The 26,002-nt window shown below is 24.4% G+C and overlaps 1 protein-coding gene across 3 annotated transcripts; it reads right to left on the reverse strand.

The window, feature by feature from the left end:
• Window positions 1-152: 152 nt before the first annotated feature.
• On the reverse strand, window positions 153-25,384 carry LOC112600483 (GATA zinc finger domain-containing protein 14-like). Of its 3 annotated transcripts, XM_025347722.1 has the most exons (13): window positions 25,085-25,383; window positions 20,341-20,434; window positions 17,358-17,413; window positions 17,193-17,301; window positions 12,655-12,703; window positions 12,394-12,458; window positions 10,553-10,595; window positions 10,412-10,491; window positions 9,130-9,243; window positions 8,821-9,037; window positions 2,887-3,074; window positions 2,069-2,185; window positions 153-283 (listed from the first exon to the last, which is right to left on the reverse strand). In XM_025347722.1, the coding sequence occupies exons 1-13, from the start codon at window positions 25,177-25,179 to the stop codon at window positions 176-178; spliced, it is 1,335 nt and encodes a 444-aa protein (XP_025203507.1). In that variant the 5' UTR covers window positions 25,180-25,383; the 3' UTR covers window positions 153-175. The 3 variants fall into 3 exon arrangements, with proteins under 3 accessions (XP_025203507.1, XP_025203508.1, XP_025203509.1); XM_025347723.1 differs by lacking the exon at window positions 9,130-9,243 and having other exon boundaries at window positions 25,085-25,384; XM_025347724.1 differs by lacking the exons at window positions 17,193-17,301; window positions 17,358-17,413.
• Window positions 25,385-26,002: the final 618 nt, after the last annotated feature.

The raw sequence follows: 26,002 nt of genomic DNA on the forward strand, positions 1-26,002 counted from the left end.
TCCACACAATTATGAAATCCTACACAGGGCCTCCTGATAAACTGCATTCATGAAGTGTTATCAAAAGTGAGCATAAATGAAAAAAGAATATTTATTAATTAAATTAAAAATTTATTTTTACTTAACTACACAACATAACAGCAGTGTAATTAATAATTCTTTGAATTCATTTGTTTTAATATGAACAATTTGTATTTTGAGGATACATTTTAAATACATGTTGAGCAATACTTCTTTCTGAAAATGTTGCATAAAACATATCATCTGGTGTCCACCAATTATTCTGAAAAAAAAAAATCATTTATTAAAATATTAAAAAAAATAAAACTATCAAAGTTCTTTTTAATAGAAGTTGATTAAAATTAGCTAAGCTATTAGGTACGCTCATTAAGAGATTAGTATTTAGTTATGACCGTATTTATTATAATACATTTAAGGTAAATTTAAGATTTGATTTTAAGTTCTTTCTTGACTAAATTTATATTAATGGAAAAGAAAAGAAAGAAAAGAATTTTAAATTTAAATATTCTTAATTGATGCAATTTTCTTGGTTGGCATACTCGGCTGTAGAAAATAGTGTATTTAGTAGGTTTTGTGTAAAATTTTCCAAAAACAAAGGTGGAATTTATTAGATAGCTTAATTCTGAAAAAAATTGGTAATTGAAAACATTCAGCTGAAAATTTTAATAAGCATTCTTCTCTTGAATATCACAATGTTTATTCGATACAAGCAATTTTTCTAATATATTAAAAACCTCTGAAACATCTATTATCAACATGATATAAACCGAAACAATGAAACAAATTTTAGAAAATCGACAAAATATTAAATCCATATTGGAACCATGATGTTGTGTGTGCGTCAAAATATGTCTTTAAGAGAACACCATGACTGGGGATGTATACATGTTGATTAAATATGAATTAAATTTTATTTAGTAATTTTTAATGGGTCAACTTTTTGTGTTTTTATATATTATAAAATAATGTTAAAGGACTCTCAGAAAAAAATTAAAATACCGCTACTATATAAAGGCAACTTTTTTTTGCACATTTGTGTGTTAATGGTATATACTTTGTTAAGTGATCTTGATAAACTAAAATAAATTTATCATTTCTATCAGATTGTGTATGTCAATCAAATCTTTTTGACAAAGAGAATTCATTTCTTTAGAAATGATTGTTTTAACAACTGGTCCTTTTCTCACGCTTACCCTTTCTATAACATGATTCACATAGATTTAAATAAAATCATTAAACATTCAATAGTAATGTTTTTATATTTTTAAAAAAGTTCATGTTTCAATAAGTTTCTACCTTTATGACCAGTTTATAAATGTACATCATGGATTATTTTAAACAACTCTTCATTATATAAACATAATATATAATAGTATTTGGATTTTGAATCAGTTACAGGTTCAATTAATCGATTTACTTACATTCATTATATCATAGCGTTTTAATAATTTAAAATCATTTGGTTATAATTTTTCTTAACTTTTTAATCGTTTAATTTCTTTTATTATTTCTTTGTATTCAACTTTACGTCTTAAAAATACATTATTTGAATTTTTTTCACTTGATAGAATATTACATTCTTCGTAAAATTTTAAATCAACCACTTCAAATTTATTAAAAAAAATAAAAATAAAAATAATAATAAGCGTAAAAATACGGTCCATTTAGTCTGAATTATATACTTTGAACGTAACATATATATATATATGTGTGTATCTTAATACAAGATAATTTAATATTATTCATGTACTTATCAAAACATATATTATATTTATATAATTTGATTTAGATTAATCAAATATGAAATTGAATTAAATAAGTAAATAAACTAAAATAAATTAAATACTGAATAATTTGAAAATTTTACAAAATATTATAGACTATATAAATAATTTTATTGAAATAAGAGATCATTATTAAGTCAATATTTTATAAAAAATGTGATTACATTTATTATTAAATTAATAATTAAAAAAAATTAAGATTTTTATTTATAAAATAATAGTAGTTATTTAAGAATTAAAATAAATTATTTTAAATTACTTGCCTCTAAGATACCATGTTTGGCTAATTCTATGACAATTTGTTCCCGTATACTTGTATTTGCCAATTTTCGGGATAAAAATTTTATTGTCGTTCCAACCAAAGATACAGGACTCAAATACTATAAATAAACAAATTATAAAAATTATACACATTATATAATATTATATATATATATATTTGAAAATAGCAATCATATACTTTAAGTTAAAAACATGTCACAAATATTTGAACTTTTAATAACGTACATATTAATGAAATACAAGTAAGTTTATAATTCAATAAAATTATAGTTAAAACAGATTTTGACACTTAAGTATCTTTATTAAATGAAATAATGATGATATATAAAAAAAACCAAATTAAAATAATAATAAATTTATTTAATTTATTTCATTATATTTCTTATATAATTTGGAATTTTTAGTCTCTTTGATCAAAAATTAAAATATTTGACTGCAGTAAAATTTGTATTTAAAATATACTGATTTTATTCACTATTTAGTCTATTGAAAGAACTATTTCATAACCAAGTATTTTTTTAGATTAAAAGTTTTTAATGAATAAACTAATTTTGGAAGTTTTCTATAAACAAACCTTAATGATTCATTAAAGAATTATATTACTTTCTGGTTATAAAATTTAAAAAGTAATTAGGTTATGAATTAGAAGTATTAAGAAATTATTAATTAATTTAAATTTAAAGATAATATATGTACATACGATTTTTTATACAAATTACTTTTTATAATAATAATAAATGAAACTTATGTTTAATAAATACAAAAAAAAATAATTATTTGTCTAATTAAAAATACTTACTTCTCCAACTAAACTGTGAGGTTTAATTATAGGGACAGGTGGATGACGTAATGGCCTTGGCACATTTAAAGGTGGGCTTTCATCATGCTTTGGTATAGTAAGTTGAGAATTATTTTTCCCAAATTGAAAATTTGCCAGTTCATTGTCATTCCTTGTAAATGATGCATTAGGTGCAACATTTTTATTGCCTGAAATTGATTTAATATATTTATGAAATCTTAATATAGGTATTTAATAATAATTCCTATTATCCAGTACACAACTTAAAATGACACATTTATATTAAGAGGGCGTCACAGTAGAAAAAAATCGACCGTAAAACATGCTTTCGTACTTCCAATAGTTCTCAGGCCTCGTTGATCGTAGAAACATGATTTTGGTATCAAAATAATCACGAGAAGTTGTACTAAATATTCTTGGAACAGAATTTTAAAATATTTTTTCTAACCAATTTTATTTGTGTTTGAAATTTGTAAAATTTTCATTTTTTTAAAAAATTATATAAAATCGGCAAATTTAGATATCAAAAATCTGTTCCAAGAATATTTAGTACAACTTCTCGTGATTATTTTGATACCAAAATCATGTTTCTACGATCAACGAGGCCTGAGTACTATTGGAAGTACGAAAGCATATTTTGGCAAAAAAATTATGAATTTGCCGTCGTCATGTGCTGCTAAAACGATTATAGCGGCAGCGTTCTGAAATAATACTTCTTCCACCACCCCGCTTGCATAAGCAGCCATACCGCATCATAGGTCAAAACTGGTTATTTATCGTAGCCGCACACGGTTTATAAATAGCCAAATACGTCAATACGAAAATAATAATTTTGTCAAAGAATAATATTATTTTATTTTTCGATGTTATAAATCGTATTCTATTACTATCGTATTTTGCGCAAAATGGAACTACATCATATTATATTGTAAAATTGTCACACATCAGCTAGAAAACATACGATTTAAACATTTTTTTTTTTTAATCATACACAATTGTTCCATAAAATTAGCGTATTGATATTCAAGACGAATTTTTTAAAATTTAAATTAGTTGAACTGTATAAGTAAAAAAAGGTAGCCAAGTGGGTGTCGCTCTGCTTTATAGTAGATTACAAGTGAGTCACTACATACCTACTGGATTGTGTTAAATTTGAATTGAGTGATATAATATTGTATAAGAAAAACGAATCCTAACGAAGACAAAGAATCAGCCTATGATATATTATAATAATATATATTTGTAACTAGAAAATAATTTAAAATTTGACAATTTTTTTTCAAAATTCAAACATAAAAAACTTATAAAAAAAACTTGTGCACGTTGATTTTTAATATTTTTCAACTGCTATTGTAACAATAATATGTGCAGGAGCCTTGAATTAAATTTTCGCGCTTCTTGACCCAACAAATTTATAATTACTAATTTATCAACAACTATAGAAAAAAAATTGAAAATGTTCGTAAACAGCTCAGAAAAAGTGAAAATTTTTTGAAAATAGTATCAAGTATAGGAATTGATACAATAGATATATAGTATAAATTATTAAAAGTATCTACAATTATTCGTTTTTTTAATTACAACATAAGAAAATCGCTAAATGATAAATAGAGTGAATATCCAATATTGTAAAAATCTGAATTTCAAACGCTCATAAAAATTAAATTTGTATTTCCGGTAGATATTTTTTTCATAAAACTAGACAAATTTATGAAGAATCTTGTACTAAATTTTTAAATTTTAGATTTTAGATTTAAAAAGAAAAATTGTTATGAATTTCTAACAAAATAATTTGCATATTTTCTTTATTTTTACGTATTTTCTATTCTGTGATAATACACAGAAATTTTGTTATTTTCTATCAAACACAATTTGCTAATGCCTAATACATAAAACAATAATTTATATATTATTTACAAATATATTTTACCAATATTACGTATCATGTAATTTATTAATTTATATAGTATTCGAAGATATACTCGCGTCTTTTAGTCTAAACTATCTATGTCCTATACTCATTCATAGATAGCTAGATGTATATAGTATCCTAATCATGAGTTTTTTTTGCAATACGATTTGAATAAATGTATGATATGATAAATAATCCATATAGTCTATTATACGGCGAAGGTCGATCATTCGCTTGATCGGTATAAATTTTATATTTTTATTTGTTATCAACACTTATCGTATTCACGTCGTCGCCCGTCGGTAATATGAAAGAGGGTGAGTATCTAAATAATATTTAATTATTCAATTATTGATTATAAATTATGACAGTAAATATCAAATATTGTCATTTTGTCTAACTGTTAACATCAGTAATAACTTAGATTTTCACTGGAATTTTATTACGGTCTTATATTTTTTTAAATTTTTTTAACGTGAAAATGGATCAACCTAAAAAAACAACTCATCGCTTCCCATCAAAAAAATTATCAGTTAAAAAATCGCTGAGTTCTCGAGTGATGAATATTCTAGGAATTCGTGCCAAAATTAAGTATAACTATTTATTATATTATTATCAAATATGGTTATTAATTTGACTAAATTCGTGTGAACAAAGTTCCAACCCAGATGTCGTAGAACCTGTTGTGGAATCTTTTTTCTTAGGTGCTGGCAATCAACCACCATGCTCATCGAGGGAAACAATTAGGTAAATTTTAATTATTTGTAGCCATCTAAGTTTTATTGTATGAAAACTAAAACTATAATTATTTTTTATTTATAATACATATGTTTTATTAAATTTTTTTAGCAAAATGGTGGATTTGAGGGATAATGAAACTAATGATTGTGGCTTGGCGTGGCGCGTTGGCTGCTACCAGTCGCGGAATGCGACTGAGAGTAAGTAACGGCCACAGCTACTAGCTCCCGGATGGGTGACCATTCGGGATCATAGTGGTTAAAAACCTTGCCACACATACACGTGTTTGCTATCAACCGTAACAATCATAAAAATACAACCTACCGTACCAACCTACAACGTAACCCTTACAAACAGCTAATGGCCCTAGTTGCCGGGCTTAAGTTCAATAAAAAAAAAAAAAAAGAAACTAATGATTGGGGTACTGAAAAAGTTTTACATAACTTGACATTTGATGAATTTATATGTAGTAATCAAGAATCCAAGTATGATTTTTAATTTAAAATTTGATTGAATATATGAGTCTACTAATTCGCGAATTTGTTATTATTTTTGAAAAACCAGCGTATTTCATCCGTTTCGAATATTGGTTATAACAGTTTTAAAAATTAAATATTATTATTAAAATGTTATAACAGACCATGCGATGTAAATGAAAGTTCGGGAAGACGAATAGTGGATATACTTCCAACAGGTACAAAACTTAAGTTATCAGACAATTACGGCATTGATGCTTTTAAAGGTGAAACTATCTGGTCAAACAATAACATAAACTGTGAAGAACACGATATCAGTGTCCTATATAATGGACCAGCGTCATTAATTACGTCAAATATTATTGATGAAAGTTCAAATACATATACTTATATTGTGGAGACTGACAAAATAGTCTTTGTTTTAAAAAAAGTCAAAAAAACGTTCGCTTGCACAGGAATCCCAGTTATTCAGAACTGAACATATGCAGTTATTAATTTTAACAGAACCTACATTTTTTTAATTATTTCACACGAAAAACCATAATTGCTCAAAATACTAATTTATTAGCTTACATAAACACAAAATTTGTTTATGTCAAAAATTTCTTCAAATCAACTATTACATCGTTGTATAACGATATACTACTTAAACAATGTGAGCTAGACAGAAAATTACTTGAGCAACGACTCACATTAGCATCTTCTAGTCTTTCAGAATTGGCATATTTAATAGGTGGTGGACCAGGGTTTACCGCAATAAAAGTCAGTGAAATTATCTACTTAATAAAATGTAAAAAATTCAACGTAGAAATTTCACAAAAAAGAAATTGTTTTAATGAACTGCCAGTATTTTATATAACAACAAAACATTATTTATGGCGCCCAAAACCCATATTTTACAGTAATTTGGAACACAGGTGGACTGCAATGTGCTTTTACCACCTGCGTTCGAATTGGGCGGTGAATGGTTTGCCGTTCTGCCAAATATTCAAGAAATTAAAAAACCACAAAGGCTTAAACTGGCCATGTCCTGGACATGGTCGTATAAAAGTCCGGAATTTCTTATGAATGCCGGTAAATATACGCAGGATACAATGAAAGCTTTCCAACAGCATATATTGTTTCCGCAAGAAGTGAAAGCTGCTACGAATAATATAATCAGACAATCTATGGGATATGATACCACTAACCAAGGTCTGCAATTCAAATATTTGATAGATGAAAACACGCTTGGAAAAATGGTAGAAGATAAGTTATTTAAAATATGGGGTTGGTTTACGACAATTGGAACTTTTGTATCTGGGCTAATGGGAATATTCTTTGTTGCAAAATTAGTATTAACTATTGTTGACACAGGTATTAATATAACTTTTTTATATCAAACCTTTGGGTGGAGTACAAAGCTTTTAGCAGGATTTTTTTCTAGCATTACCCATAACTTAATACTCCAGTCTCATAAACAAAAATACAATAAAAATTAAGAGTTTGATGATGACTCTTTGGAAAAAAAAAATGTTCGGCGTTATAATAATAAAACCATTATTTATCCAAATCTTCCGTTTGAAATGGTTTAAAACCGTCAAAATTAAAAAATTAAAAAATATTTGTATCATAAGTATTTATTAATATATTAAATTATTTAGTTTCTATAAAAATTAATTTTATATGGAACTATAAATATTGTTGCAGATGATTTTTTTTTTATTACAACGCAAAATAAATACATAAAATGTTAATTGTATAATGTTATGTATTATATTACATTTTATTATTGTACACATAACTATGCAAATTTTATATAGATAATTTCACGTACGTCGTACATATTATGACATTTTTAAAATTAAAGTATAGGTGTAATATAATATTATAGTAAGTCAGTTATCCATTATCTATATGACCGCTAGCATTAATTTAAGTTATCAATTATTATAAATTGTCATTAATCCAAATGTTGTGTTTTAATTAATTATTATGTGTAAATAAATGTGTTCTGTACATTTGTAAGTACCTACATAATTTAATTTTAATTTATATATATTATATGAACAATAAAAATGTTTAGTTTATACATATTGTTTTTTTTACATATAGGTACTGCAATTGCAATAATATAAATAATTATATTATTACAGTAGGTATTTATTTAATAAATATTATGTACAACAATCAACTTCATATTTTATGTAGGTATTATGTTTAAAATTAAAATAAGTAAATACATCAATATTTACTAATCAGAACTATTTAAAATGTTATTAATAAATAAAAAATTAAATTATCGAACAAAAATTGCTTCATGTCATTTATAAGTTACAACGTAAAATACGTAACACTTTTACTAAAAAATCTATTTAATCGTAATGAAATTATTATTTTATATGTATTTTAAAAAGTAATTGGGTTAGAAATATAAATCGAGTTCTGGTGTATAATAATTTGTATGCTTAATTTATTGGTTAATATTTTTAAGCAAACAGGAGCTTTAATTAAAAAATAGGTTTGCGACTTGCTAGCCAGTAGCGAGTCAGCGCACCGTATAGAATTCACGGGCGACAATTTACGTAACGGCCTGTAATGACGTTTGACGCGAAACGTTCTAAACGACAGTCTGTGAAATAATAATGTACCTCTCCCGCAATAACAACACGCGGACCCCGTCGCGTACACGATAGGCGTGGTTACGGCCTACCGCGACGGCGGCGATATGAAATTCAACGCCATCTCTTGAGCGTTGTATACGTTTCACTTTTACTGTGACGCCCTCTTAATGACATGATATATTATACTTCAAAATATTAGACGTACCTTGTATTTCATTTGGCATTTTTTTGAAGTTGTTGGAATTACCTCTATTAGGTTGTGAATTGTAATTTCTTGGCGGAAAAAAGGTAGAACCATTATTATTAGGTGCAGATGGTAATGAAGCATTTCCCTGATATTGATTTTTAAATGTTTGTTGAAGAGCATTATTTCTTTCTGTTGAATCTTTGCGATACCATGGATTTGGCTTTCTGAGTGTATTCTAAAATTGTACAATAAGTAAATAAAATATCAAGAATATAAAAAAATAATTATTATTTAATAGAAAGAAAAGAAATCAACACTAAAACTAACCTTATGGTTATTGTTTCTGAATAGATGAGGTAAAGGTGCATTACTTTTAGAATTAGAGTATTTACATTTTTTATACGGTTTCCACCTTTTAACTTCAGCATTAGATAAATTATCCTAAAAATTAATTTAATTTATGATTTAGAAGTTTTATTGATGAATAAATTTTGTATCATTCTTTTGTATTTCAAAATGTATTTTATTATTTATTCATCACAATACAATTATTTTTCAAACTCACAAATTATATAGTGACATAAGTATTACATATTTTTATAATTATGACAATATTTCTGAGTATAACTTAACATTTTATACAAAAAAAAAAAAATTCCTGTTAATTAGCTGAGTATTTTTTCCAAATGTTTGTTTTTAAAATGGTAGCAACTTTATAGTTATTTAATAACAATATAAAATAATTTTGAAATTAGTTTGATTTAGAATGAATTTAAGCAACTTATATTATCAAAAATGTGTACATTTTTTATTAATTTATATATTGTTCAATATGTGACTAGAGTTTGGTTTTTTCTTAAAAATGGATTAACAGAGGGTTTTACAAAAATTTGACTACCTGATTTTTAGTCTTGACTTTTTTAGTTTGACTACCTAATAAAAAATTTTAAATCTAGCTATACAAGTAGAAGATATTACTAGTTAAATATTAATTTTGTTATAAAGATTATGGGTCTACAAAATTAATGGGTGCATTAATAATGATGAACATATTTTTTAATAATTATCAAAATCAATAAAAAAAATAAATTATACTAAATATCAAAAAGTAGTATGTTTTTATTAACTATTGGTTTAACATTAGTTAATTATTAAAAAGTGTAAAACCCATATCACTTTACCATTCACTTATTATTATTATTATAATTATTATTTTTTTTTTTTTTAAATAAATTGCTTTAGTTTGTTTAAAATTTAGCTAATTACAAAATTGTTTTTTTCCATATTATAAATTAATAACTCTATACAATGGATAATTTTAAATTAAAATTTTTTTTTTTAGACCATGATAAAGCCATAAAGGGATTGCTATTAGTCATTTATTACATTAAAAAACTGCATTATATCTTTATTGTGTTTTGAATCATTGCTATTGATTTTTCAATAATTGGCATACTGTATATTATGTTATTAGAGAAAATTTTAATTCAAAAAATATATAAAATTAAACACGGGAAATGTATGATTAAATTGTGAACTGTTTTATACATTTCTTTAAATTTCTAAATTATTTATTTTGAATCATTAAATTTACATGCTTATAACTTACTTTGATATTGTCAGCTTTCAATGTGAAAGAGAAGTTTTCCAATTCATTATCTGAATGTGTAATTTCACTTGTGGTAGCTCCTAAAAGTATTAGCTAAAATTTAATACTTTAAAAACAAAAAAAAAGTCAGAATAATTTTACCATTTGATGCTTCAGAAGAATGTTGTTCAAAAATTGATTTTTCCTATAAATTTAAAATTATTAAGTATACATTATCATAGATTAAATATACTAGTATATTTAATCTATAACATTATGAATTATAATTTTATGTAATTTACTTAAGTTGAAGATCAAATCTAAAGTTTTATTGAAGTTATAAAATGAAGTTTATGTAAAATTTAATGGTATTTTTATTAACTAGTTCTTCTAATAAATTGGTTTAAGTTTTTCCATTCACATTACTCTCAATAAAAAATAAAACAATGACTTAAATAATATATTTCATTACTACACATTAAGTTTTACAATATATTGATTACATGCTTTCAAAACAATGTATAAATTGGAGTCAACTAGTAAACAAGTCCAGTATTTCTTTTTTTCACAATGTCATAAAAATGCACTTTCATTTGTAGTTTTGGCAAAAAGTTCATTTTCATTCAATTTCTTTTGAGTCAAATAAGTTAAAATAATTATATATATTACTAAGTCCAGGATTGGACAGTATGTTCAATACAAGTATCTTGTATCTTGATAAAATTATATAAAGTATCGAATATCTAGTATCTTGATACTCAATATCCAAGTATTTAGTATCGCGATACTGATTTTTGAGTATCTTGCCCATCCCTGACTAGGTCAAAATTTGTGTATAAACATTAATTTATAAGGATGATACTTGTAATTCATTAGTATTTGTTTTATTAATACATGACTAATGTTAGATGTCAGAGTGCAATAATGCATTGAAAATTAGGGTGTGTGATGATTCTTTTTTATTAAAATTAACTTTAAACTACATTCATGAACTCATGACACCAGTTTACGTCATACATTTTACTATTTCACAAAATTATTTGTTATCATCCCAAATTAGTATTTAGTTAACTACTGGTAATAATGTTAATCATGATTTAGATATATTTTTATCTAAAAATTTCTTTTGTAATTATTTTTCTTTTTATCAAAATTAATTAATTATAATCAGGGCTTGGAAGTTGTAGCAAATGCATTTTTTTCTTGATTCCTCCTAGAACATGCAAAGTAAGATAAAAATATATTTCACACTTCTCTGATGTTATACACAAAATTTAATTTTGCTATTTTTTTTTGCATATTTATGGTTTTTACTGCTATTTTGCTAATTTAATGTTTATAGTACTATTTTGGGTAATATTTTCACATAATATAACATGAAATATTCGCATTATGTTGAAAATAATGATTTACTTGGTTATATATTTTTTAAATAAATTTATAACTTTTCAATATTAATGCATATTTTTAATTTTTTTGAGCTATTTATAGCACATATTTTGGAGTTTTGAAATGCATATTCAAGAGCTAAAAAGTAACATATTTAGTGCTACAACTTTCAAGCCCTGATTTAAAATAGTTCTTATTTGTATCCTTTATTTTTTAACTTCATACACTAACAGTCATTACATTTTTGTAATAGAAAAAAGTCTCTTGATTTTAATTAAATAAATAAATAAATTGCACTAGCTAAAGTATTAATTGTATTATATTCATACATAGTAGTAAAGAAGTATTCTTTAGTTTGAACATATTATACTTCAAGATTTCTATATAATCGTATTAAAAAATAGTAATTAATAGCTAAAATTTTATAGTTTTATCTCAATTATCTAATTTATTGAAGGAACAAGTAGATATAGATATTATAAAATTTTTCTTAACTTTTATTTTATAATAGTGATAAAATTTCAGATTTGGTCTTCAGTTTAAAGTTCATTTACATAATAGTTCATACAAATTTTACATCAATTTTACAATATGTATTAATAAATAATTATTACCGGAGTATTATCAAGGTTAAAAGAGAAACTTTCCAATTTATTGTCTGAGTCATTGAGGAAGTAATCTAAAAATATAAACATACTCATTATTAATTATGAAAACAAAGTGATTGCAATAATGCAATCAATATGCAATAATATGCAAACATATTGAAGAACATTTATTATAAGATGTATATTATTTAATTATCAAGCTATTAGCAAGATATAATATTTGTAATTAATTTTATAAATAAAAATATATAATTAGTTGATAATTACCATTAACAATTTCAGTCTTTGGCTCTACTTTGACAAATGTTTGGTCATCCTAAAATAATAAATTATTTATATATATGAAACAGTAGAAATAAAAATATATAGCTTTTATTAATTTCATATTCTGAGTGGATTAATGAATATATTGATTTTACAATGATTTATTTTTTAATCTATCATTATTTTTTGGGACAGCAACAATGCTTCAATTTTAATTTTGGTGGTTTATGGTAGAAACTTGAATCTAGTTTGTACTTACAGATTACAAGAGTAAGAAATTTCCAATATCTTTTTTTTTAATAGTTGGAAAAAAATAAAAAAACAATAAAGGAAAACGGGAATTTTAGCTATACCAGTTGTTGATAACATTTATTTATTTTGTTATAATTCAAAATTGAATAACAGTAGAAACTTAAAATTTTTATGAAGTATTCATATTATCAATTTATATACATGCAATAATTTTCAAAATATTTTGAAATATTTAACACAAGCTGTTTAAGCGTGTAATAACAGCATTTGATTTGGTCAAGATGTGATATGGCAATTAGAGGAGTAGTGATTTATGGTATATCAGTAACAAATTTCCAGATCAAGTAGGTTAACCAAAGATATCTAACTATTGACATAATTCCATTAAATTTCAGCAGGTGCACACAGGTAGTCTCCCCCATCCCCCCTAAGAACAAACAATATACCTATATCATATTTTTGGTTATTAAGTTTTGTGCAAAGTATGACTCCCCCCCCCCAAAAAAAAAAAAAACTAATCAACCAAGTTTTGCAGCTCCCTGAGTGCAAAATATAAACATAACATAATAATAACTAATATATTAAACAGTAATAAAATTTCCATAGTTTTACATATTTATTTTTGTTTTGAAAAATTATTAATTATGCTAAAGCTAAGAGGTATCCAGAGACTGACACACTGCTATTGAACTCGTCGATAACTAGTTTTACATAAATGAGTTGGTTTTTTTCAATTTGTAACAAAGATAAATTACTGAGAGGTTCTTAGCTTATTGTTGTCTGCAGATGTTATTTTTTTTAAATGCCGTAAACGCGAAAAGCTTCTTTTACATGACACAGTATTCATAGGAATTGTTAAAAATGTTTTAAAAATTAAATAAATTAAAGGAAATTCAGTTTGATTATTTGAAACACTTGAAACTTTTAATAGTTTATTTTGGAAATAATGGTGTATGGTGTTTTTTTCTTTTTTTCTTTTTGTACTTACAAATTCCATTTTTCTGAATTAAAATATATTAAAACTATTTGATAACTGAATAGTAAATCCTAGGTAGTAAGTACGGGTAAATCGCGTAGTTATGTATGATATTACTGTGTGCAAGAGTTTCTTCGTTTTATTAGAATATAAGGGTTAGGATGTTTATGATTTTGCATATTTTTTTTTTAGGTTATCCAATAGCTTTTATTTTTATATAGATATGTGTTTCATGGAATCTATATTCAAAATATCAAATTTTATTTTGCATATTATTGAATATTTTACCGTTTTTTATTGATAAGTTGCATAATTTGTGTTTTTTCTGTTTTAAGCACATATTTGACGGTTTTCAATGCAAAATACTGAAAAATACCGTAATTTTATATTTTATTAACTAAATTTAATATAAGTTTGATTATCTATGTTTTGCAAAGTATTTTACAAATTCTAATAGATTCAAAAACATATTAACACAAAATAGATGAAGATTTACAACGAAACATTTAAAACAAACAATAATTATTCAATGCAACTCTTTTTATTTATATTTAATTTTATTTTATATAGTAAATAAGAAAATTGAAAAATTAATAGACAATAACGAGTACATATAAATAGTACCGACCCATTTGTTTATATTTTATTAATAATTCAATTTGTCTCTATATATTTATTGTATTTTTTTTTTGTCTGCAATTCTTTATTTTTTATTGCATATTTTTCAAATTTTTTATGTATATTTAACTGTTTTTAGTGCATAAGTGCATACATATTCATACATTTTTTAGTGCATAAACATCCTAACCCTAGTGATTATTATTTATTAAGACAACCAATCGTTATGAACATAAAAACGACCGCATTAGCAAAATGCACATTTATTTATATTTATCTTAAATTATTTGCTTACAATTATCTATAAATAATTATAATATTAAGTACGACTATAATTGATTAATGATAAAATAATTATTACACAACGATATTTTTTATATTTTTATCATTTGTTTAGTTCTGTTATCTTTTATTAAATAATTCAATAAAACAATAAAATATAATTATATTTTCATAGAATTTTGAGTTCAGTTTATTTTAGCAGGTGCATCGTCGTGTACCCACGTATTTACGTCACTGATCTTAACTACTCGGCATTGTCGTAAGTACCTGTTAGGTGTTTGCGAGTATGCATGGTACTTACAGTAAAAATGCTCAAATTTAAATCGCAATTTTCGTAAATATTACGAAAGTACTAATATTGTTAATATTGTTTCCTAATATTGCGCTGATATTTACAGTATAGATGGTAAAATATTGTACAGCAAAGTATATGCCGTGAGAATTTTAGTAAAAATAAAGTTTATGATACAACAGCACATAGTAAGAGATAAGCATATTCTAGGTGTTAAAAAAAAAATTAATTAATAAAGAAACTTTATATTCTCTAACTTTGATTACAAGGCCATCAAAATCAACATTTTAAATTGATGTTTGTAAAGCTTATTTATGTGCGAATATACCACTAAATAAGTAATCGTAACCAACTATTTCTAATTTTCTAGAAAAATACATAGATAAATTGATATTGGACCAAAGTACATTAGGGAGAACATATGTCAACAAATGTTACAAAGAAACTTAATGTGAAATCAGAATGTATGATTCAAATAAAAAAAATTTGGATTTCAATTGATAAGACAGGCCGATATATTGCAAATACAGTAATTGGAACATTGGAAATAGGATATTCTGGTTAAGTTTTTATTAGATTCAATAGTATTGGAAAACATTAATAGTGGTTCAATAGTTAAGCTTATTTAATCAATCGCTTTCACTATTATGGCCATGTAATGCTTAATGGAGACTGTTTTACTATTTTTGCTAGACGCAGACCCATACATGGCCAAGGCAAAAAAATTTAATATTACTTTATTCTAAATGGAACACGTTACATGTCTTGCCTACGCACTACATAGGGTAGCAGAAGAAATTAGAAACATTTTTCCAAAGTAGACGAATTAATTTCGAATATAAAGAAAATATTTTTAAAAGCATTTTAATGATTACAAATTTTTAAAACGATTACCCCTAATAAACTATTACCACCGAAACCAATATTAACTAGGTGGAAAACATGATTATATACAGTTTTGTATTATTCTGAACATTACGTTTTAATTAAACAAGTAGTCATAGAACTCAACCGGGAAGACGCAACATCTATTGGAAAAATACAAGATTTAACGATGGATCAGAATTTAGAGTGCAATTCAGCATATTATATAAAATTTAATTTTGGAACACCACCCGAAAATATCATTCGTTTAGAATTGTGCACTTGTCTACTCGCAGATTCTATCCAAATTGAGACAGAACTTCAAAACAAAATTCAACAAGTGATAAATGATAAAGAAAAATAAACACAATTTTATGCAAAGTGCACTATTTCGAAAATACTCGAGTGAATTGAAATTTCTACATCATCTCTCCCAGATGATCTCAGCTTCGATGACATATTATTTATGCGATATTCTCTTATTACACAAACAAATGTAGAAAGGAGTTTATCAGTATATAAAAATTTATTGGCAAAAAATTGGCAGTAATTTTTATCATCTTGAAAGAGCACTTTTTGACTAATAAAATAGTGAAGACGAATAAGATAGGTCCACAAACACATATGCAGAAATAATGTATGCTATTATTTTAACAAAACAAATATTTACAACAATTAAAAAAAAAAAATGTTTTAAACAAATACTTTCACATACCAGAGAATCAATAAATTTCCAAGTTCGAATTTAAATTAAATTAAAAATTAAACGTTTGCGTTTGTAAATTAATATGAATATAAAATATAAATTTTGAGTGCATTTAAAAACAATTTGAAGTACATTTTATACATTTTTTGGCATTTAAAGCGCATTTTTAAGGTTTTTACTGCATTAAATGCACAGCCCTATAATAATAAAAATAGTAAAATATGATATAAATTATATTAACTATTATCATAATAATTAAATACAATGAGTTTGGAAATATTTAAATTCACCTACTGTAATACTAATAATAAAATAAATCACTTTAATTTTAATATCACAAAACATATTATGAAATGTATTTAATGATATAGATTATAGGTTATCAGAACGTTTCTGCTCAGAATTGTTTTTTATGTATAATAATAAATTATAAAATTCAAATTTAACACATCCACGACGTGAAAACTTAATATTTAATGTACAGCAGAGCAGTATCCACTTGCCTATCTATTTAATTTCAAATTATTTATTGCAAAATACAAATAACTCACAGGGGGAAGTGTTTTATAAAAAACATTCCAGTTACATTCATTTGGATTGTGTTCATATACACCATAGTTTTCATGGTCTTCTAGAAGTTGGAACACAGCTGGATTTTTCCTAAAATGTATTTAAATTTTAAAATGTTGAAATATTTGAAGTAAAAAAGATATTACCCGACAAATTCTACATCCATCTGAGTGGTAGGAGTTCTATTGTTATTAACTACTTCCTGAATAATCATAAAAAAAACCATATATTTATAATACATATATATATATATAAAACATATTCTACCATATATTTCATTTTTTAACTTGTATTATATATTTAAAATTATTTATAAAGCTTTTACTTTCAAGATTGCCATATACAACCGACTCTCGGTAACTCGAACCTTGATAACTACAGAAATTCTCGATATCTCAAATAAATGAAATTCCTCTTCAAATAACAATAACACTAAATGTTTAAATAATCTTGTTAACTCGAAAATTAATTAGACAAGTTTTCGATATTTAGAATTTTCGTATCCTAATTTAGTACTAAAAATAGTTTATCGAGGTGATTATTTTTCGCATATTATGATTTGTTTTGACTTTTGAAAAATTCGATCATTATGATCGATTACATATTTGTGACTCTATACAATGGTTTTCAGTTTAAGTTCTATACCATCTGTTCGTTTAACAATGTTAATACAATGATTATTATGGCTTAAAAAAGAAAATTAATAACATTATCGCATGCAAAAAAAGTAAACTTGCTTAAAATGATTGAAAAAGGCGAAAAGAAAAAACAAAAAATAGACAAAGATTTTGGAATTCCAGCGAGTACATTTGTCTACAATAATAATAAAATAAAGATTTAACTTTAAAAAACTTTAATAAAACTCGGCAATTCGAAAAAAATGAAACGATAGAAGAATATTCTGATATAGAATCCTGTTTTATTAAACTGGTTTCAACAATGTCTTGACAAAAAAATTCCAATAAATGGATCCATTTTATGATAAAAAGATAAATAGTTTGAGCATGAGTTAAGGTACGAACAGTTTAAAGCCAGCAGTGGGTGGTTTACAAATTGGAAAATCAGAAATAACGTTGTTTTTAAATAAGTTTATGATGAAAGTGGCGTTGTAGATGTATAAAAACGTTCCGTATGGTTTAATAATTTACCGAAACTCATGGGAAATTATTCATCAAACAATTTTTAATGTATACGAAACAACAGGATTATTTTTCAAATATTTATCTAAAAAAATGTTCATATTCAGGGGAAAAATTTAGCAAAGAAAGAGTAGCACTTCTGTTAAGGGCGATATGTTGACACAGAAAAATTAAGACTAATCATAGTAAATAAAAAAAAACCACGATGTTTTTAACAAGTAAAGTCATTACCATTAGATTATTATGCAAATAAAAAAATCTTGCATGACGTCTGAAATTTTTAATTTGTGGTTAATGAAATTAGATAAAAAAAATGATCACTGAGAAAAGGAAAATCTTACTTTTTATTGATAATTCTAGTGCACACAATTTAACTTCGACTTTTAATGCTATTCAAGTGCAGTTTTTATCTCCAAATACTACGTCTGTATTATAGTCCCATTAGACCAAGGCATAATAAATAATTTAAAAATATTTTACCGAAAAGAAAAAGTAAAAAAATTATATCAGCTATAAATGATAAAAATCAAAATGTAATAAACATATTGGATGCTATACGGCTATGCGATAAAGCATGACGACACGTAAAAAATGAAATGATCGTAAATTGTTTTACAAAATCAGGTTTTTGAACTTCGACTGAAAATATTCCTTTGAACTTTCTGATGATAATAACAATGAATGGAATAAATTAACGGAGAAAATAAATCTTAATGAAATTTTTACATCATACGTCAATGTCGATGAAAATTTGGATATTTGTGGAGAATGGTCTGATATTATCTCCGATATATTGGATGAAGATAACGAAGAATTTGAAGACCATCAAGTATAATGTAAAAATGATTTAAAAATAAAAACATACTTTTTAAAAGTTTTTATAACATTTTTAGAAAGTCGAATTTTTTTCCTTGAACTTCGAGTTACCTAGAGTTAGGTTATATGAAAGAAAATACTGTTTAATTGTATTGAAAAATAGAAATAACTAAAATGCTTAATAATTTTATTCGATCACCAACTTTATTTGTCTACAAAAAATAATACCTTCAAAATAATAACAAATTTCATATTTGATTATATAAAAATGAATACATTTATAGTACAAATTTAACTGATTTATTAATCTTGATATTCATGGAAGTAAAATGTAAGGACTACCATAATTTTAATCTTTACACAGTGGTAAATATAGTTATCATCATAAAAGTAATTCACCTATGTTCCCACCACAAAAATCAATTGACTATTAGATTAAGTTATGTACATGAATGTATTTAGAAATATTAGACACAAGTGGTTCAATACCATGATTTATACTATATAACTACTATTTACTAATAATATATAGTTGTTATTGATAAACTGCTACCTAGTATCTTATATTTAATACTGTACAATTATTGACATGTTACAAAGCTTGAAGTATGTTATTTTTTCACATCAGTTTTAAAATACTAGCCTATTTCTAATTCAAAAAGTTAATTCAATGAACATTTTTATCAAATTTTGCTGAAAAAGACCAGAATTATCATCATAACCTAGAAAGTATTACTAAATTTATCAATATCTGAACAAAATGGGTATTAACATAACTTAATAGCCAATATTTTGTAGTATAATTTGATCAGAAATAGTTTTATTGAGTATTTATTACTCAGTAATATTATTTGCTTAATTTACATACTTAATAGTAACATATACATTTATAATTACATTCAATATACTCTTGGTACTCTTTGACTAATCCCAATAATAGGTATATAATATTAAAAATGTCTGGATAATTGGATGTGAATACAAAAATTTTAATTATTTTTTTAGGTTATTGCAAATTAAATATTATCAAGCATATAAAAAAAAAAATTAGGCATTTTAATACCTTAAATATAAAATATTCATATAATATATATATATCTGGCAGTATTGTTTAAAATGGTACTAAAAATATTAACAGATGATATTTAATAGTTTAAAAATTTAAGATTCTTACCAAATCAGTGGTTTTAATTTCATCAATTTTTTTATCATTGTTTACTGGTAAATCGGCACCATCAGATGAAAGACCTTCAAGAAATTTGTCAATTCTAGACATTAAAAAAAACATTAAATAATTAGATAAATAGATAAATAATTATTTGGTTGGATTACTACGAAAAAAAAAATCATTATTAAAATAGATAACTGAGGAGGATAAGTTGGTCATGTATTCATCCATTATTCATGTATAATAATATGCATATAATATTATAAATATTAAAATCGAGAGATTAGTAACTTTATTTATTGTATAGTGTAGTGACATTGTTAAAAAAATTAATATACAAATGTGGATTGTAAGGTAATTATGCGATATTTGTACAATCCAAATTTGCGTGTAAAAAGGGTAAATATTTTTAAACCATACATAGTGAATTACACACGTTTTTACTGTAATAATATTCAAAATATTACACCATAAAACTAATTAGATATGTATTATATTATTTAAAAATAATTAATATTTTTATAAATGAAAAAAATCAAACATTTTAAGTTTAAGTTTCTTTTTTTTTTTTTGTAAAGTGTATACAAAAAACATGACAAAGATTATATTTAAGGCAACACTTTATTTGGTTATTAATTTTTATACTATTTTTAATCTATTATAACCAGGGCTAAAGTTTTATCATTAAGTATATTCTTGGACAGGAATGGCATCTAACACATTTTTTTTCTTTACATTTACTTATTGAGAATCTAAAAAGAATAAATCTAATATGAACTATTTTATAAATTTACAATTTAGATAATATTATTAATTAAATTAGAAAGATGTTTCTTAAAAGAAATTATTAAAAGTTAATTAAAAAAATTAACTATATTAAAACAATGTTAACATTCACCATCACAAATCAAGAAATTATTAGATGCAATTCTGAAAGTTATAGTTAATTATAGCATAACTTAGTTGTTGAGTATTATAAAATAATTTTTAGTATTGAGGATGAGTAACTCTGAAGCTAGCTAGAAATGTAGGGTATATAATACCTGAATCAATAAGGCATGAAAAAGTGCTATGTATACTAGTAATCCAGGAAAATTATTAGTAAATTGGTTTCTTACACATAGAAAAATGGGATTTTTAATTGATTGAGGACTTTTGAGATCAGTAGAAAAAACATGGTTGATGAAACAAATTTTAAGATATCATATTTAAACAACTGACCAGGTGTGAATTTTTTCTATAGCTTTACAAATAACAAGTGTTTGTCATAACAACAATTAATAAGTGAACAGAGCAAGATGTTCAGTTATAAAGATAAAAAACTAAAAATGGTTTGCCAAAGTTTATGAATTGTTAGAAAAACATATTGATATGTTGAAATGATTAGAGTGAGTAGATCAACGTGTATAAAACATGTTTGGGTTTAGCCCCAAACTAAAGAGAAAAATTAAGGAAATGTGGTTCAAATGTATTAATAAACAGATTAATTCCAACAAAGAATACATTATTATACTCATTTCAACCAATGCATTTAGCATATAGGTACCTTAAGGAAGGGAATAGTGAAGTCAAAATGAACAGATGATCTATAACATTTTTTATGAATACCTACATTCAAAATTTTCTTTCCACTTCAATTAAAATCAAGTATTATAAAACCTATTGTTACTTTTTTTGATAGTCATCGGTCTTATCTTAGTCTCCATTTGAGAAATTTTGTTGTGAAAATGATCTTATATTAATTACTCTTTACTCAAATTCCACTTATATTTAATAGGTGTTACCCATTATATGTGAGTGTTTTTAAGGCACTTAAGAGGATACCATACCCGCATGTGTTATCTCTGTTTTACATACATACAACATAGCAAATTTTTGTTTAACAGAATCCATTTTATGTTGTTAGCTTTAACATTAGAATGAATTTATCTATTATCAAACTTAAATGTAAGAATTTAATCTGGGCAATGACATAGGCTTTTATTAATATTATAATTTTAAGCTGAGTTATAGCTATATAAAATATTGAAATTTTAAAACGCTCATAACTTACTTAAAATTATAATATTAATAAAAGCCTATTTTATATTCTTACTTTTAAACATGATAATAAGTAAATTTATTTTTATAATTTAAGTTAATGAAATAAAATGTATTTTGCTAAACTTGGGTTTTATGACATTTGTTACATGTGAGTATACTATATGTAAACAGAGATAATACATACAAATCTTGTTAAATCTAATTATATTATAATCTCAAGGAAAAAGAAAAAAAGGTGCTTTGAGTATTTGAACAGTTCACAGAAATAGATAGAAGCTGGTGATCCAGTTGACATAATACAAATGAGCCTCTTGTGTTACCTCTAAAAAATATAGTTTGAATTTGATCTTTCAGAATTGAAATTTGATAATTTTATTTAAGTAAAATTTCCTACTAGCATAAAAATATTTAACATAAAAATACATGCTCACAGTTCTACAACTGTTGAATAATAATAAGATTTAAAAACAATGCTTCAAAGCAACTAATGAAGAAAATATTAAAATCATTGTAATTGAAAATTATATATTTGTAATAGATATAGTGATGTTACGAGTAAACAACCTGACTAGGAAAAATAATGTGGTAGACAGTAGTAACAATATTTTTTCAACAGTTGTTAAAATAATTGAATTTAATAATATATTTTGCTAGTCTTTTAATTTTATATATTAAGTTATTCTATTTTTATATTTCATTTATTAAGAACCAAGTAGGAACTTATTTTTATTTTTTATCTATTATAATTAAACAAAAAAATTACATAACAAAACAAAATTATTCATAATACCAATAGGCTAATTCATAAATTTGTTAATACATTTTACTTGTATTGTTATTATTAGTTTAAAATGATTTAATATTTAAAAATGTAAAATGTAAAATTCAAAATTTACTTAAAGGAAGTTACTTTCAAGCCAATGTTACTAAATTGTACATTATTATTATTTGTTTAATGAGGTATTTTTAATTAAATAGAATTATGTTTAACTTCTTTTAATTTGCATTGCATATTAATTATCTATAAATATTTGAGTTATATTCAATAAATTATTTTATTTGATATTAATAATTATTTCATTTTTATAAAATATGATTTTTATTATTCATTATGAAATTCAGTAGCCATAAAAGAAAGAGACTGGAACTTTAATTTTTACCTAATATTGTTCTAGAGTCTAGATAATATATTTTTATTCCACAATAATCAAGTTATAATTTGTAAGTTCTCAAATGTCGATTAGGTACTCATCTATTAACTGATAAGTGATAATGAATTAAAATTTGATATCTGACTATAGCTGGTGAGTACAAATATTTGTCATACCTGTACCATTGTTTATCAAATAAGCAACCAATCATCAGCCAGTATTAATGATTATAATTTGTACTTTATTTCTTTCTAGTCTATACTGTTTAAAGTATTATGAATAAACATAGAAAAAAATTCCATAGTGTAAATTGAGAGTTACATGAAAAAACATAATAAAAACATCATGAAAAAACTGATAATGTATAATCTTTTAAATTTCAACAGTAACCTTAGATTGAGCATTAGATTAAGTAATAATCAGACGTTAGGTACACACATTTATATGAGTATACTAATGTTACACTATAACTAAATAATAAATATATATTTATATAATAAATTACAGTATACATATATATATATATATATAAACTATAGTACAAAGGTTTTGTAGTTAATGCAATCACTCACAAATAGATACTTTAAACATGTGTTGGAGTGTTTATGTATGAATGTATTATGTTTAATTACCTATTGCAAAGAAAAAAGATCATAAGAAATTAAATAATTATATAATAATATAGCCGTTTAGGTATTACTAATACTATAATAAATAATAGTGAAATCTTAAATTTACTTACAATTGAAATAATAGTTATGATCAGAGGTCAGATTTATATTATTTTAATATTCTTTTAAAATACCAGATATATGATGTTTTATGTCCTTAAAAATGCAAAATATTCTTTCAATATTAATAATACATATATTTAGTTGAAATGTATTATTTATTATACTATTTATTAACTTGTTTTATTAATTAATTATTAGTTATATCACATAATATCAACATATACCGGTACGGACAACTGAATATTTGTAACAGCTAAAGAAATAACTGGTGTGCTATACTGCTATCGCCATTGATAAGGAATATCTGATGATTGATTTATATTAGAAGTTAGAACCAAGAAATAAATCGTATAGTGAATATTGTATTTATCAAAATGCCGATATATATAAAACATTCTCATATATTGTATAACATGTTAATTATTCTCTAACCCCTAAATATGCTTTTTTATGGAAAATAAATTTTTTTCTATGAATTCTGTATTTTATGAATCGCAAAGATATCTTGCTTCCATTTAACTGCATACACTAGAAACAAATATGTAAAATCATAAAAATTTGTCCTCTAGTTATGACCAACGTAATAAGTTCATTGGTTTTAGTGTTTTATTCCGACAAAGTAACAATTTCTAGTAAATATTCAGTAGTTATGATTACAGATTAGACATACACACACTTAAATGTGTTGAGAACATACCTATCTACTTATAAATAAATATGGTTTCTATATAATAAAATTGTGAATATCCCATGCTTGTGAGTTGTGACGTATAACAATAATAACTTAATTTATAACAATAAAAATTAAAACTCGTTACTCACTCGTGTACTATATCCAAAGTGCTGCCCAAGTCGTCCAAGTCGCAGTCGTTTACTTCATTTAGGTCGGTTGCGGCGACCGAGCGGGGCGATGTCATGATGACAACAAAACCCGTACCTAGTCGTATTGGAATGTGAGTTTAATGATTTTAGTTTGAATTTCAAACTAATTTAGTTTGAATATTTTAGTAAGATTACTAAGATTACAATGAATTATCATGAGAGCATCGTCAACTCAAAACAATATCACAAAAGGAATCACTCGGTTAATGGTCACAAGCTGCGTTGCGGTCACTACTTTAGTGAATTTTAGTCTTTACACACTTTACATGTGTATATATATACAAACGGTTCTTCGCAGGAAAATTTTTTTATATAATCCGTTTCCTTATCATTTCAAATAGACAACCATGGTAATTACCACTTTCGTAGTTATGAATTTAAACCTTATCACTTATCACGGAAAAATTTACCACAAACGTTAGTGCTTTTATGTTTTATACATGCAGTCATGGTATAGTGTATAAACACTATAAGTTATGTATTAAGTTATATAGCAATCGTTTTATTTTATTTGAAATAAAAAAAAAACATTAACAATTAACATGACAATAACAATTTCTTAATTAATAAATAAGTAAGTAGTCAACATCATGCTTTGATATTCAACTTTGATGGTGGTTTTTTTTTGAAAAGGTGCCAAAGTTGAAAATCGAGCATTATATTTACTTGAAAAAATGTTTAGATACAAAATATAAATAGAAAAAAACACATATCATTGTAAAATCAATACAATTATCGCATTCGATTTACTCGGAATATAAAATAGAAGTCAATAATCAGTTATTTAATTTAAATATAAGAGTAATCAAACATTGCTGTTGTATTCATATTTAATGTTACTTTGTTTATATTTAAAAA

The sequence above is a fragment of the Melanaphis sacchari genome, unplaced genomic scaffold (genome assembly GCF_002803265.2).
Source record: "Melanaphis sacchari strain LSU unplaced genomic scaffold, SCAv2.0 Contig64_pilon_pilon, whole genome shotgun sequence".
Taxonomy (NCBI): domain Eukaryota; kingdom Metazoa; phylum Arthropoda; class Insecta; order Hemiptera; family Aphididae; genus Melanaphis; species Melanaphis sacchari.

Coding starts and splice junctions, on each gene's coding strand:
- LOC112600483 (XM_025347722.1), bottom strand. CDS start 25,179: ATGACATCGCCCCGCTCGGTCGCCGCAACCGACCTAAATGAAGTAAAC. Junction 10,596..12,393: donor TTAACCTTGATAATACTCCG/GTAATAATTATT, acceptor TTAAATTTATAG/GAAAAATCAATTTTTGAACA. Junction 2,186..2,886: donor CTCACAGTTTAGTTGGAGAA/GTAAGTATTTTT, acceptor GTTTATTTATAG/TATTTGAGTCCTGTATCTTT.